Raw genomic sequence first — 16897 nt, 5'->3', positions numbered from 1 at the left:
ATTAGGCCAGGGGTGAGCAACCTTTTTTTGTCGGAGGCCCGCAGTTTCAAAAACAGTGGGCCATGAAAAAAAAAGTATATAATCAAAGTTAAAATCATGTTCTTAACGTAATTTATGTTCGTAATCAACCGATTTACAACTAATTAAACATTTTTATTACCTATAAGGCCTTAATTCTAGCATTTTTTTTAAAAAGATACAAAAATAAATTAAAATTTACTTGTCTCGAAGGCCGCATGCGGCCCGCGGGCCGCGGGTTGCTCATCCCTGCATTAGGCGATTCGTCATGAACTGCCTATTCACTGGTCACTTTCCCATCTAACTTTCTGATCGCCCTATAATACTTTCCCAAAGTACTTCTCCTATAGTTTATTATTGTTGTGATTTTATCTAACACCAGATATACAAAGACGTTACAAAATCTAGTTATAAACACAACATATTGAAGATTATATATGTAGAATGGAACGTAATAGCATTCGTGAATAGGAACGTCTGATGGTGCAAGCGAGAGGCGTGTAAGAGGAAGGGAGAGAGACGACGTTTGAATGACGAATGAGCGTGCGCAGTTTAAGTTAGGAATTCTATTTAAAATAAATAATTGTGCCCCACGAAAGACTTTAAAATTCAATCCCTGCATCCCGATTACCACATATATATTTCTTAGACTTCTCTTTAGCGAATAAGCTGTATGAAAGATGTAAATATCCGTTGTCCTGTCCGAAAGAAACAACTCAACAACTCGATTTCTAATTTAAATATTTAATGGAATCAGGCGTTACCTTGCGGAAGCCCATCATAAGTAAGAAAAGGACCAATATTTAGCCACTTCCGCACATGCAGTGTTAGTCGTGCACAGAGATGTTTGGCACTGGTCGGTGTAACATAACTCCTGAAGATGCCCCGTGGAGGGGTGAAACACGTGTTGAGTAATTTAACGGTGGCAGTTGTGTAATTCGCATTGTTTGCCGCATACGCATTTATCAGCGGACTGGCAGGCGGTGCACTTTGTTGCACGACTACCACTGCATGTGCGGAAGTGGCTATATATTAGTTTTAATTTAGGCTCCAGAGGAATCGCTGCTCACCAGAGTTCTAGCCTAGACTCAAACTCCCAAAATATATAATATAATACAATCTATTATATAAACCGTAGTATATAATTTCATTAAAAGTATTTCCGTTATAGTTTTCAAGACCTTTTTCGAATCGGTTTTATCTCCTGAATCTAGTCAAAACGAAATCCCTGCAATGGCCTTTGCTGAAAAACTGCAAGTCAGACGAATACGGTAGTTGCGAACGACATGAGTCTTTTTGATGTTTTTTTAGCAAAAAAAAAATTGAGCATTTTTGGCATCAAACGTGACACAAAACATCCTCTGAGATGGTTTGGGCTGATTCAAATGTTATACCAATTTTTGACGAATAGATGCTAGGCAAATGTTATAGAAAGTGTGTGCGTGTGTAAACATATATGTATATGTATGTGTATACCTATGTATATGTGTATATATGTATATATATATGTATGTATATATATATATATATATATATATATATATATATATATATATATTAACTAACAATAACAATAAAACTAGAAACTTTAAGATTTATAACTAAAAAATGTAAGGTCTAACATATCTTTTGGGACATTATTATACAGTACCCGGCGATAAATATGCACACCTTTAGAATGAGACAATCGGCTAATTTCGGATTTGTAGAGCATTATCTTTGTCCCACGCTACTTATGTGACGTTTCGTCATTCGTGGCTTTAAAGGGTACATATATGTGGATATATATACATATACACACATGTGTATTTATATATATTGACATATAAACATATACATATATATATATATACTTGCTGTTCCCGCAAACGTTGTTTTGCAAAAAAATACGGTTTTAATTAACAAAAAAAATAAGGGTTGATCATTGAGGGGTGAAAATTTAAGGTTGTATGTATTTTTGTATGCTGTATCATAATAAAATAAAAACCAAAAAAATTGTCTAAAAAATAAAAATAATAATTTAGGGGTGGACCACCCTTATCACTTAGGGGTATGAAAAATAGATAGTAGCCGATTCTAAGATCTACTGAATACGCATATAAAATTTGGTAAAAGTCGGTCAAGCCGTTTAGGAGGAGTTCAAGTTCGAACAACGTGACACGAGAATTTTATATATTAGATATATTGTCTATGTATAATAGCGTTTATAACTGCGTCTGTAAAGAGTTCTATTTAATTTTAAAAGCATGTCCATAATGTACATGTCGATTCGATATCATTATCTGTAACTAGCTACACCTATTCTCTGCGCGAATGATGTTTGTGATAAAAAATGAAACGGTAGTTCTGTTGGTACGGTTTCAACAAAGCGTGATGTCGTTATGAACGTATTTTTGAACAGCGGGGAACCTTCACGGCGCATTGGAGCATTGTAGACGGCAACCTTGAGCTAATTTCACCAGCCTCCGGTCCGACGAAAACATTTGCTTTGGGAGACATTTTAATAATGTAAGTAACTGTATTACATTTGTTTATTTACTTTATTGGAGATAGACAGTAACAAAAGGCAGTAAGAAAGTACAAACTTAGAAGTTTAGAAATATAAAATTAGTTTCAGTTGTTACCTTATAACTATCTCACTGAGAACATATAATGATTTATAGTCAAACAATTAAGAAACAAATAAAAACATTACTAAACAGGGATCAAAGACTATGGTTTATCTAATATATAAAATTCTCGTATCACGGTGTTCGAACTTGAACTCCTCCGAAACGGCTTGACCGATTTTTACCAAATTTTACATGCGTGTTCAGTATGTCTGAGAATCGGCTACTATCTATTTTACATACCCCTAAGTGATAAGGGTGGTCCACCCCTAAATTTTATTTTTAATTTTTTAGACAATTTTTTTGGTTTTTATTTTATTATGATACAGCATACAAAAATACATACAAACCTAAATTTTCACCCCTCTACGATCAACCTTTATCTTACATTTGTTAATTAAAAACTTAATTTTCTTTTGCAAAACATCGTTTGCGGGATCAGCTAGTATATTTATATTATGTTTGTTTATATATTTATATTATATTTATATTATGGTTTAAATTGCATTGTATGTACTTAATAATTTCGAACGAAATTGTTTTTTAAAAGATACGAGAGAGGACGAGAATATATCAATATCACTAATATATGAATTGTGTCATTACATAAAACTAAATATAGTTAATCGTCTTTATAAAAGGCTTTCGAGGTGACACGACCTGCGCTGAACCCTGGAACCCTGGAGCCTTCACTCTGGTCCTCATTGGTAAATTCATTCAGTCACCTAACCATGGAGGACTATTCCCTTGATTTCTCCATTCAACCAGCAATGATGTACAAATAAAGCAACCGATAACACAGCGTATTGGATAAGGTGACCCCAGGTTTTGTTCCAGCGTGGTGGACAGACATATAGATTTCTTTAAACAGGTTCTATTAAAAGTCTATGTTTAGCAGTTTCAGCTAATGTTATATCTTCACGACTAATAAAAATATGTACCTTTGTCAGGACATAATTAATATATTTTCAAATCGATGCGCAATTAATCTAATCAACGAACATTATACTCAACGACATAGTCCGAAGAGAAATAAATTGAAAGGATCTAAAAAAAATAAAACCGTTTGAGACAGTCCGCTTCGAATGTACAATCAAGTCTACACAAAAGTTCAATTCACCTGGTAATAACCTTTTAAAAATAAATTGTAAAAGAAATGATTACAATTATTAAATTTAATCTGTGGAACATTAATCAAATATGAATTTCTATTCTCAGACAAAAACAGCAGATGTTTTAGAATTTATATATATATATATATATATATATATATATATATATATATATATATATATATATTATTGATGTAAAAGCAATGTATTTGATGTATAAACATATAGCTTATTTGTATTCAAAAACGTTAAGCTATTTCACCTATTTCCAATCATCATATTTAAAATAATCACTCTGAAATATATGTTATATGTTTTTACTGAAATGCAACAGGCCAATTGCTTAGTAGTTTATCTATAGGGACAGATAAAAAATAATTAATTTTAAAAGTTATTAGAATTTTAAAAACGATTTTTAATAGACTCTAAAGAAATAATTTAACATCTGTCGCGCCTGATATTAAGCGATGAAGAAATACACGATATTACATACTATATCTATACCTAATTAAGGTTTTAGAAATATAACCATACACTATATATGTAGAAGTACATATATGTTGCATGTATGTCGTAATCAAACCTTGTAAGAAACGCGTAAAGAAAATCAATCGGTTTTTCTGTAAAATATGTCGACAGAAAGTATGATAAGTGAAAGTTGAATAAATTCCGAATATTATTTTGATTTGAAAAACTTCATCAATATCTTCTAAAATACACATCAAAATTATTAAACAATTACCAATTTTTTTTGGTACTCGACTATATCATTATATTTGTAAGTGTCACTTTATCTTCAAGATTAAGTTGTTTATACATTACAGTAATTTTTTCACGGACAAAGTCTCGTTCGAGCATTGTAATAAAAACGGAAGTGTGACCTAACCTTTATAAAAAGGTCAAGACTGGATATTAAAAACGAATTTAGTTCTTTATAGACCTGTCTGCGGCACTAATTCAAAATTAAAGATCTTTCGTAATTACGATTAATCTGTACTTTTTTATTGACGTTTACGTGACTTCACTAGTTCTTGTGACGTCATGTTGAATATTTTATTACTCAAATTGTAAGTATATATTTATTTATTTAACCCTTAAATGCATGACTTTTATTTATACTTTTAAAAAATATATACTTTACAGATAGATAGACAACAATGCAGGGGAAAATATATTTATATATTTATAATATTCCTATACTTATTTAATTTTTTTTCAAAACCTTATATTGCAGATATACAACACTATGAATTTTCTGCTACTTATACCGTTTAAGTGGTATGTTGCAGATTTTGATCATTATGCATTTATGGGTTAAAATAAAAATCAGAAAACAAAAATAAATGTCTCTCTAAATAATTTTTTTATTTATTTTAATGCTTATCATATATATAGTTTTGTAGCTTATTTATAAGAGTTATTTTATCTTTGGCCATCGAATCAGTATTAAAATTTAAATTAGCCTGTTCAGTAAAAAGGTTGTTCATCCCTGACTTAGTATGTATCTATATTTTGGTTTCTTATCAAGTCAATATCTTTCATATATCGTTCCTAACAATAAATCGCGACATTATATGACGGTGCTTTTAACATATTTATGCAGCCCGCAAAGCATTTGGAAAATTTGAATTTATTTTATCGACTTTCTCTCATCGATATATTGTTATAAAATTAATTATAATAAAACGATGGAACATACTAGACTGAAACTAAAACATTTTTTGTGACAAGTTATTCACACAGCGACTTGTTCAAATATGCAATAGGAACGCGACGCGTCCGCGTGATTTTTTTTTATATTAAATGTAAACTTGACCTATTTTTAAATAATATTTTTTTATTTAAATGTTTATAATGAATATAATTTTATAGATAAATAAAGTGTTTCTTTTTGTAAGGCCCGTCAAAAAATTTTAAAATTTAAATTGGTCCGTTGAGTAAAAAGTTTGGTAACCCCTGATCTATGGTATGTTATTTACTGCAAAAAAACTAAGTCATTTATATAAAAGCGTTAATAGAAGTAATATATTCCTCGCACTTCCACAGTCACTAAAAAGTCAATCTCGAATATTTCCTCATATTAGAGAGAGTTTGCTTATTTATTATAAAAACACAAAGATAATTATGCTCGACATTTGACCAAAAACTTTATGATGTCTAAAATAGACAAATATTAGGGAGACCGGAAAGTAACGTCGCTTTCTTAATTTAAATTCATACGACTACATTTTTAACAAGTTTTCATTACTGATCAACAATATATTCACCTTCGTTATCAACAACCTTTTGCCACCTAGTATACGACATTTTACAAGTATGTAATAAGCTACCTAACGTAAAACGACATTACCTTCCAGTTTCCCTGATATATAGTGATGACGAAGAACGTGTACCCAGGAGGTCACGACCCTCAGAGTGAAGATACGAGGCCAGATGAAAATTCATGTTACTATATACGTTTCAATTGTTCAAGCTAAACTTCGATAGTATAGGATAAAATTTACTTATTCAACATTGGATTTTTTAACAGGACTCTTAATAATTTTCTATTTCTATTTTAACTATATTTTTTACTCTAAACTGCTTCCCAATGTGTTATAGTCAAGAAACAGGAAGTAACTCCACAACAAAACATGTTTTTAATAAAGTTTAACACAGATTTATTCATATACACTATCAAATATAGACTATATTAAATGAAAATAATCAAGCGACATCACTGCCAAGGATTCTTGTCATTTAAATATTCACTTATTGAATAATAATCTTTTTCCGTCAATTTACTTTTAAAATGTGTTTTGAATTTTGTAAATGGTTGTCATATAAAGTGTTTTGCGATATATTAAAAAATCTCATTCCTTTTATTTGGAATTAATTATATTTTTTTTCTTTAAAGATAAATTTTTGACAATATCAAAATTACACTTTAAAAAGTAAATTAGATATCCATGGCAGAAAAAAAAAGTATATTTATTATTTTTGGTGAACTGCATTATTTATGAATCGTGTACAGAGAGTTGGGTGTATATACAAGATTTAGATATATAACGTTGAAGTCTTTTGCGCATTAAAATTGCATTAAAAATACCGTATAGAACCGGTCCGTGTTATTTGTACCAAATTAAACACTGTTTTAAATTTTGAAACCATAGACGTGTGCAAAAATATTACATGTATAATTGTGCATTCTTACTATTTCGAATGAAGATTTTGTATTTTTTTTTTATCTTACTGCCTACTTGCTTTTTAAGTTTCACTTATAGAAGCTTTGAGAGCTTAACTTAGTGGTAAATTAAGTTAAGAACGCGAAACTGTATAACATTATACTGTTATGTTTAAAGTATTGTATTGTAACTTTTCTACATATTGTTAATAAATATCAGGACCGGAAAGTAATGTCGCTTTCTCAAGTTAAATTCACACGACTACATTTTTAACAAGTTTTTTATTTCTGATAAAAAAACAGTGTTTCCGTAATATATTAAATATTTTAACTTGTCAATGCATTCTATTTTTATTTATGTGTACACCTAAAATTATTAAAAAAATTACAACTGTTAAATAGCAAAATTATGCGTTTTTTGCGAGTTTTTCGATTTACACGGTTTTGACTTGAAAATTTTTGATTTTCGATTTACACCTTTTTCTCAGGAACGTATCTACCGTGTAAATCGGGGGATAGGTGTATGCTGTTATGTGGAATGTATTGTATTATATTGTAACTCTTCTACATATTGTTAATAAATATCCAGACTGGCGAGTAATGTCGCTTACTTAAGTTAAATTCACTCTTCTTCTTCGTCTTCTTCCTTCCCTTTTCCCTTTATTTGGGGTCGGGTCTCCTTACCAATTTGCGCCAGGCCGCTCTATCCTGGGTTGTCTCTGCATCAAGTTGAAGGGTTTCCAGTTCCTTTCTGATATTAGACCACCACGTAGCTTTTGGACGCCCTCTCCCTCTTGGGAATTCTGGGACGCTTAAGTTTCACACGACTACATTTTTAACAAGTTTTTATTTATAATCAACAATTTATTCACCTTCGTTATCGACAACCTTTTGCCATCTAGTATACAAAATCAATGCCGGAGCGGTAACAAATCAATCGGTGTTTCTGTAAAATATGTCGACAGAAACGACATTACTTTCCGGTTCCTCTAATATTATTATTACAGATAGTAAAATTTGTTTATGATACCTATTGGCATGTTTTATTTTAAATTAGAGCAGAATAAAATGTTTAACAAAAAATGACAAAATAAACAGGAGGAAATAATAAACGCACAATTAAAAATTTGTACATTTGAGAAAAAATCATTACATCGTCATTTCAGTGTATATATATCTCTATGGGGGATATATCTTAATCACCACGCTTGCCAAGCAGGTTGGTGATCGCAGTGTGGTATTATGGTACGCAGAGAACGCAGCTGCCCATCCTCTGGAATCTAGTTTGCGAGCAGTGGTAATCCTATATAATTAATACACAAAGTATGAATTATAAGGCTGTATCCCGGGAATCGAATCGGCGACCTAATATCGCAAGTCTCAGTCCTATATCGCTAGGCTGTAACTGCTCAAACAATATATACATATATATATATATAAACTTCTACGTTTTCCATACTATAGTTGTCTGAAAGAGATTGCCTTGTGTGATAAGACCGCCCATTGTACTGTTTTGTTTATTATAATGAAACTATTCAAATGTATGCGTGTACAATGAAGAATATTAAATAGAAATAAAATATATAAATAGATAACTTATATCTAAATATTGGAACCACAAAACACATTGTATAACGGAATTAAATTTTGTATTACAGTACCTTGCGATAAATATTGCACATCGACCTTTGGAAATAGACAATCGGATAATTTCGGCTTCGTAGAGTGTTATCCCTGTCGCACAAAATACGACTGACAAAAAAACCTCACATAAGTAGTGTTCAATATTTATCGCCGGGTACTGTATCAAGTTTAAATGAGATAAATAGAAAGTTATAAGTTGTCGTACCTTCTCCATCCAGTCATGGGCTTCTTCCTCAGGTCTTCCTCGCTGAGACCGTAAAGTCCTATGCAGGCGAGGAACCATGCTGTGACGATGAGATAGCATATCACGATGACCCGAAACGGAAGCAGTATAACGGTGAATATCGCGGTCTGGAACAAACACCATTCATTTATGTATGAACATCTCTCACTTTTTTCATTATACATGACCTTCAAAGTTATCTCTTTATAGATCCTCTGTTATAATTCTACCGTATTTAATGGAATCAGGCGTTATTTTGCGGAAGTCCATCCTAAGTCCAAGAAAAGGACCAATGTATAGCCACTTCCGCACATGCAGGGATAGTCGTGCAACAAAGTGCACCGCCCGCCAGCCCGCTGATAATTTTTTTTAAATTTGCCGCATACGCATTCATGGAAGTGGCTAAATATTGGTCCTTTTCTTACATAATTCTACCATATTTCCCAAATTGGACAAAAAATGTGAAAATTTGATCTTACTAATTTTACATTGAGGTTCAGTAAATTTTATTCTTAGCATTCATATATCTTATGTACCATCATCAAAACCCCTTCCATAATTTGGAAAACATCATTCTATACAATTTATTATAACTTGATTTTTGGAATTTTGAACAATGATTTTATTTCCTATTCCCTTTAGATATATAGTCGAATTAATACAAGATTTTAATATTTTTGGTCTAGTGGCCTACCCACGTTTTTAGGTTGGGGATTTCTCGTACTTTTTCTTACTATATTATTACGTTATTTTGATTTAGCAGGCTTTTATGTCCTGTTGGTAACTGTACTCGTGTTTGATGTTACGTCTATTTCCTTTTGTACTTATTAGACATGTAGCGACGTGAGATATCCCTCAATTTTATTCGGCTTCATATTTTTATGGAAGTATCTAAATCGATACACAGTGAACATCGAGTAGGCACTGAAATTTTGTCTAAAGATTTAATTCTGTTAATAAAAATTAGGGGCACTGTCTTAATAAAATACGTGGGAACATTTTTCATAATGAGATATCAAATTCATTGTTCATATTAATGCTGAACTGTGGTAAACACTTCCTCGAATCGCGCGGTTTTGTTACCGTGGTACATAGACATCCGGTACTAGTAGCTTTTTCGTATAAAATTAAACTTGGCTATTTTTGTTCCTCGATATACAGGGTTGGACATGAAAGGCGTGCGATTTACAATTCTAGGTAACCTTCTTTCATAAATTGCTTAATTTTAAAGTCTACGAAAGCAGGACATTGTTCCAACAAGACATCCTAATGGTTATTTTGATTTAATTTAGACTATATCTGATAAAGTGTATATGTATAAATCTGTGTTAAACTTTATCGACAGAAGTGTTGTTGTGGAATTTCTTCCTGCTTCTTCTCAACAAGTATAACACCTTGCGAAGCAGAGTAGAATCAAAAATAAAATAGAATAAAAAAATAAATAGATAATAAGTCGACGATCAATAATAGTTCGGTTAAAAGTTCAAATGTTAAATAAAATTATTTTATCTTTTTTTTATTCGTTGTCAGAATATTTACATTGTTGTTTAAGGATTGAATGAAAGCCTAGGTAAGGTAACTTAACATAGTCAAGGTTACGGAAAGTCCCTTGATGCGGTGAGATAGGTGATCGTAACGATCTCAGAAGTCCTTGCAGTAATCATCATATAGATTGATGGTGATGAAGAATTAAAAATATAACTCACATTTATACTGCGTGAACGTTGGAACCCGTCGCTGGCTGGATGTTGTAGTTGGAGGATTTTCTTTCAACTTGATTTTTTATATATAAGACGCTTTGAAACGACTATACTTACTGCTCCAATTAATTTATATATATATATATATATATATATATATATATATATATATATATATATATATATATATATATAATTAATTGGAGCAGTATAAATGTATTAAAGGTTAAATACTACAAGGGTCCTGTCGCTGCCGTGATTCAAGCGTGAAAGACAGTACATTAGAACATTCGATATCTCCTTACGAACCATAATGACGCAATAAATCTTACAAAGCGAATTCGTCCAATGTTCTGGGAACTTCAGGTGTTTATATATGTATGGTTGTAAGGGCTTTCGAGTCGTGGCAATCTATGTGCAATTTTATTTTACTTTTTATTTTGATACCATCAACTAAGAACACTATATACAACACAACGTGAGTATATATTGACGATATAAAGCGTTATTGTTTAGTATTAAAAATTTCAATAAATCCTTCATTGATGTACGCATATTAAAATTCCAAAACATATCTTAGACATTTCGTTTCTTAGTTTTAAAACTAAAATTAAAGTATATTATTAAATAAATCTTTTACAATTTAATTTGTTTACACAAAAAAAAATTAAATTTACTTTAAAACAGTGATTCCCAAAGTGGTCTATATCGACCCCTAGGGGTCTATCACAACCTGCAAGGGGTCTACGTCAGCGAAAAAAAATTTGGGGGTCCATGAAATGAAAATGGGGGTCCACGATAGTGGATCTCAACACATACATTCATAGTACCTATTTACTTACATCATACTATCTTATAATATCAAAACATTTACATTATTTATAAAAGTACCTATGAAGTAAAAAAATATTAATATGTTACGTTTATTTTACATAACAGATACAAAATTTTATTTTGAATAGTTTTAATTTAAATTCAATTAATAAATGTATAAATTAACATGTCTTTTACTTTAAGTTTTTAACATTAAGCTTCACTACAGTGAGAAATTTACAGGAAATCAATATCAGGTAAGTAGGGGGTCTACCCAACACGGAAAAACATGGCAAGGGGTCTACGACACAAAAAAGTTTGAGGAACTCTGCTTTAAAAGAACAACTGTTGAGTTTCAGGTCAGCGCTTCTCAACAGATCAGCGCTCCAAGCCTGTGGTAGTTGCTTGTAATGTTAAAATAATTTCCGATTCAAAAACGCATATAAATGCCTACTTGAATGAAGATATTTTAAATTAAATAGGTTTGTAGCTCATTTGTAGGCAAAAGAAACTTTTAAAGCATTTAGATCCTTTATCATTTATTCCTATGTCCTCAAGATGGGGCAGAGGGTGTCCACAGTACGTCGCCATCCCGAGCGGTCTTGAGCCTCGCGCTTTACTTCACTCCACGTCATTCCAACTGCCTTCACTTCTGCAGTGATCGTCCGTCGCCAGGTTTGCTTTAGGCGGCCACGTCTTCGCTTTCCTTGAGGATTCCATTCTAGGGCCTGCCACGTATGTGATCAGGGTCCCTTCGGAGCGTGTGGCCTATCCAGTTCCACTTGCGGCGTCTGATCTGCTGGTGGATCCAGAGATCTACGTTGGAGTCTTTCTCAGGCCAGTATATACTGAGAATGCGTCGAAGACATTTGTTAACGAAGACTTGGTGCCGACGCGAGACTTTTACATAGGTATGTCAAAATACCCTGTCTACAGCGACCACTCTAAAATATGTAGCATTAATTTATTTTTTCTATTGAAATGCGAAATACTGTACACAGTCTACAAGGAAAGATAATAAATCATCCTGTATAAATGTCAAAAACTTAGCGATGTGCTTTATACTTTAAAAACGTATTTTAATAATATTGTCATTGTGAAAAAAGACTCTTTTAAAAAAAAGACCAAAATGTTATTTCTTACTTTTTATTTGTGACATCCCTACTGTCGTACGAAGCTTCGGTCACACGATTCGACTTTCTGTCGATTCAACATTATATGATATGTAAGCTCGGGTCCGGACCGCCCAAGGCGTCGGTTAGTCGTCCAATAGTCGTCTATTAGTCGTCGATTAGTCGTCGATTAGTCGTCGAATAGTCGTCGATTAGTCGTAGGTTAGTCGTCAGTATTAACCTCAGCCTCTGTCCTAACTAAATCAACATCGGTCAATGCAATACCAATCCAATTTCACTTTACTATTTACAAAACATAACACTGTGTTATATAAAAAAAATCCATCAGTCTCACGAAACAGACATGTGTGACGTCATTGATGACTTTAAAAAGGTAATGTCAAAACAGGTTGACGAATAAGATAATTTTGATTTTGGTATATCTTCATGCCTGAGCGATTTTGATACTTGCTAAGTATATTACTTTAAAATAATTTTTCTATAACATAAAAATTAATGTTCCTTAAAATAGAATAAAACTATCAAAATGGTTTTTAGCATTACACTCAGTATTGCCATATACAAATTATTTATAACTAGTGTTGTCAATACAATACATAGTAATTGACGGATCAATATAAAAGCCCATTTAAAACGTGTTTATTATTTTTTAATAACGCTATCTAAATTCTCTTTATATGAATTTAAAACTACTTAGATCTTAAATAAAAAATTTTAAATTAATATAAATTTCAAATGTTTTAACACGTTGAAATTTCCTCGGTTTTATCGTTGTAATTTGCAAATATTATAGCAAATTTAATTTTTAAATTAAGGCTATAGTTTTTGTGGCCAATAGTTTAGATGCTTAGCCTGTTTATGTTAAAATATTTTTTATTGTAATAATGTAATCAAAAAGTAGAATGAATTTGTTTATACTATAAAGATCAATTCAATTTCATCCCCTTCAAAGTAATCCTTGCACCGCCTTCGCCAACGTTTTTTCCAGTCCTCGCAGTCGGAAAAGTCTTTTTCCGATAAGGCCTTCAAGACATTCGATTCTGTTCTTATCTCCCCAATCGTATCAAAACTGAGTCCTGGCCTTATACGTTTGCTAGATAGCAAGAAGTCGTCTAAACCAGTTGAATTTTTGGCCAACAAGTCGTGAGGAACCAATGCCAATGACATCGATCGATAAAGACTTGACTCGTTTGACACAAAACATCGTTCAAAATGGTTTCGTCTTAGCCAAATGATATTCCAACACTATCAGTTACATCTTTTAATTCAACCAACGATTTTCAAGCAAATCTTCGATTTTTGGACGAGGTACTCTTAGATTTTAAATGACAATTTCACCTTACTTTTTGATCACAGTATTATGTTCCAAAGTCACGTGGTGAGATATCGTCACCGTTCTAGATGGCATTGATGTTATATTCAATTCTCCAAGCATTATCATCATCATTTCTGGTGATAAAAGTTGGTTGCAAAGCATGAGCCTTCCACAGGGAACTCGTCGATACGCCTAGATAGCCTCCCGTAATGTTGCAAAATAAAATAGTAAGGAAACCTAGAATGTAGTGATGGAGGATGGATGTAGAATGAAAGAAACAAGAATGATAATAATAAAAAATATGAATAAATTACTAGAAATAAAAAGTCCCTGTCCCACACGAGATAGGGGAACGAGAGATCCCCAACAGCGGGGACAATTAAAAAAAAAAAGATAGCCTCCCACGAAGATGGGAGAATCTAATATATAAAATTTCCATGTCAAAATATTAGTTACCGTACTCCTCCGAAACGAGTAGACCGATTTTTACCAAATTTTATATGCGTATTCAGTAGGTCTGAGAATCGGCTACTATCTATTTTCCATACCTCTAAGTGATAAAGGTGGTCCACCCCTAATTTTTTTATTTTATTTTTATACAAAATTTTTTTGTTTTTTTTATGATACAACATACAAAAATACATACAACCCTAAATTTACACCCCTCTACGATCAACCCTTATTTATTTGTTAATTATAAACTTTATTTTTTTGCAAAGCAACGTTTGCGGGATCAGCTAGTATTATATATTATTATTATTATTCATATAATATTAAGCATTTTTATTATGGTACACAAAGGACGATGTTGCCTGGAAAACTTGTTTGAGCAGTGGCATTTATTTATTTACAATGTGTGAATTATATATAAAAACTAGCTGATCCAGCAAACGTTGTTTTGCAAAAAAAAATATTTTTAATTTTCAATTTAAAAATAAGGGATGATCGTAGAGGGGTGAAAATTTAGGGTTGTATGTATTTTTGTATGTTGTATCGTAAAAAATAAAAACAAAAAATTTCGTCAAAAAAATTTAAAAAAATTTTTGAAGTTTAACTACCCTTATCACTTAGGGGTATGAAAAATAGATAGTAGCCGATTCTCAGACCTACTAAATACTCATATAAAATTTGGTAAAAATCGGTCAAGCCGTTTCAGAGGAGTTCAAGTTCGAACACCGTGACACGAGAATTTTATATATTAGATATATGCCGGGAATCGAACTAGCGACCTTCGTTTTATTTTGCTGGGCTACCACTGCTCCCATGTCAGTAACCTTATATATTCAAAGATATTACATATTGTATAATTTAAAATAAGCTTGCCTATTGCATGCGTGCACAACCTTGACCACAATTGGTGACAGCCCTGAACTGTCGGTCAAATTATAAAATAGCTAACTTTAAATTAATAATATAACGGCTCTTCAACAAGATATAATTCATTATAATTGAATTAATTTATAATCATCGTCAAACATAGGTATTAGGAATAACTCTAGATTCGAAACTTTAGGGGGGCGTCCATTTTTTTGGCTTTCGTTTTTAGCAGCTATTCCTACTTTCCCCTGTCTTTGGCACAAAGGGGTTGTTTTAACAAAAAAATTCAAAACATTTTGCGCTTTCATTTTTTTTGCCACTCAATGTCATTTATTCATTCATCTCTTATTCTTAACAAATTCATTCATATCTAATGGATTCAGGCGTTACTTTGCGGAAGTCCATCCTAAGTAAGAAAAGGATTAATATATAGCTACTTCCGCTATGTAGCAGTAGACGTGCAATAAATAAAGTGCACCGCCCGCCAGCCCGCTGATAAATGGGCATGCGGCAAACGAATGCGAATTACACAACTACAACCGTTAAATCACTCAAAAAATCAATTCTTTTCATTAATTTTTTTTCCTAATCCTTTCATTCATCACCTGCCTTTTGTTGCCTTCCCACCAGAATACTATAGGTTTTGTTTACGCTGTTCAAAAAGTGACACTTTACGGATGCTAATACAGCCATACTCGTTTATTTTGGTTACTTTCATCGAGTATCCTATCCTATTGGATATAACTAATATTTCTAATCCCAAAAAGGGCCATTATTGCATGGGAGCTATTGCTCCACAATATATATATATATATATATATATATATATATGTGATACGTTGTTCACACACCCAAAAGTCGAAACGTTTACGTTACTGTCTAACTTAAGTTTACTGAACCGCATAGGTCATTAACCACAAATCACTGCTTAAGTTAAAGATAAGACCTCAACTTAACGCGATAAGCGAACCTTTCTAAACAAGAAAGTATAAAATACTTTCAATAAACCAGTTGACATTTTAATAATTGTTGACATACCCAAAAGTCGAACTAAACGATTTGACAGCTAGTTTTGGATTAGTCGCCAAGATTTGGAACGACCTGCCCTGGGTATATTTTTATGATGAGTTGAACTCTGGAGTCTTTAAGAGTAGAGTGAACAGGTTTCTTTTAGATGGGCGTGTACCACCTTCGTCTTCATCTACACTTTCCATCAGGTGAGATGGAAGACAAACGCCTATTCCATTATAACTGCATAAAAAATGCATTGTTGGTCCGCTAAAAACTTTCAAAATTATTTATAAAACAGTGACAGGCATGGTGTTGATACATGGAATAAATATAAGCTGATTGCATCTAGTTTTCGTATTAAAAAAATTAATAAATCATTTGTGGCACAAGGTATATGTATGTAAAATAAAATTCCAAATGTGTCAATAGTGATATTAAAAACCAATATTCAAAACTTGTTATTAAAAATAATTATATTATCACTATCCTTGCAACGGAATTTTTTGAAGATTTTCCTTTTAGGCCGCGTGGGACGTTACGAACTTCGCTTTAAAAAATAAAAAAGTCGTATAAGACATACGCTTTACACTTTTTCAATACTGCAAAGCTATAATTAGCGGGAAAAAGTTATAAATTTTAATATGCATTACGTACGCGCATGCGTGATGTGAAGTTATACATATTCGAGCCTACAATTCATTTGTTTAAGAATCCTTTGTTTTTCAATGAGAACTGCAAATGGCCTGAACGGAAAGTGCAGCGGGGGTTGTGTCCGCCCCACATGGCATGAAATGTGTTATGAAGGTAACAGGCGGGAACGAAACGGTTTATGAGGCTTG

At 32.2% G+C, this 16897-nt stretch overlaps 1 protein-coding gene across 1 annotated transcript in view; it reads right to left on the bottom strand.

Annotated features, from left to right (window-relative positions):
* Positions 1-16897, bottom strand: part of LPCAT (lysophosphatidylcholine acyltransferase) — an 87328-nt gene that overhangs the window by 45980 nt on the left and 24451 nt on the right. Inside the window, exon 2 of the mRNA XM_068762520.1 lies at positions 8752-8897. Within this exon, the coding sequence (XP_068618621.1) occupies positions 8752-8897 (146 nt within the window). The remainder of the gene's footprint in view (positions 1-8751; positions 8898-16897) is intronic.

This window comes from Battus philenor, unplaced genomic scaffold, assembly GCF_028537555.1.
Source record: "Battus philenor isolate CCGP_79_NKW_IND1 unplaced genomic scaffold, ilBatPhil1.0.hap1 SCAF_16, whole genome shotgun sequence".
NCBI lineage: Eukaryota > Metazoa > Arthropoda > Insecta > Lepidoptera > Papilionidae > Battus > Battus philenor.
Note: the sequence above shows the minus strand (reverse complement) of the source record. Positions and strands in the feature narration are given on the sequence as shown.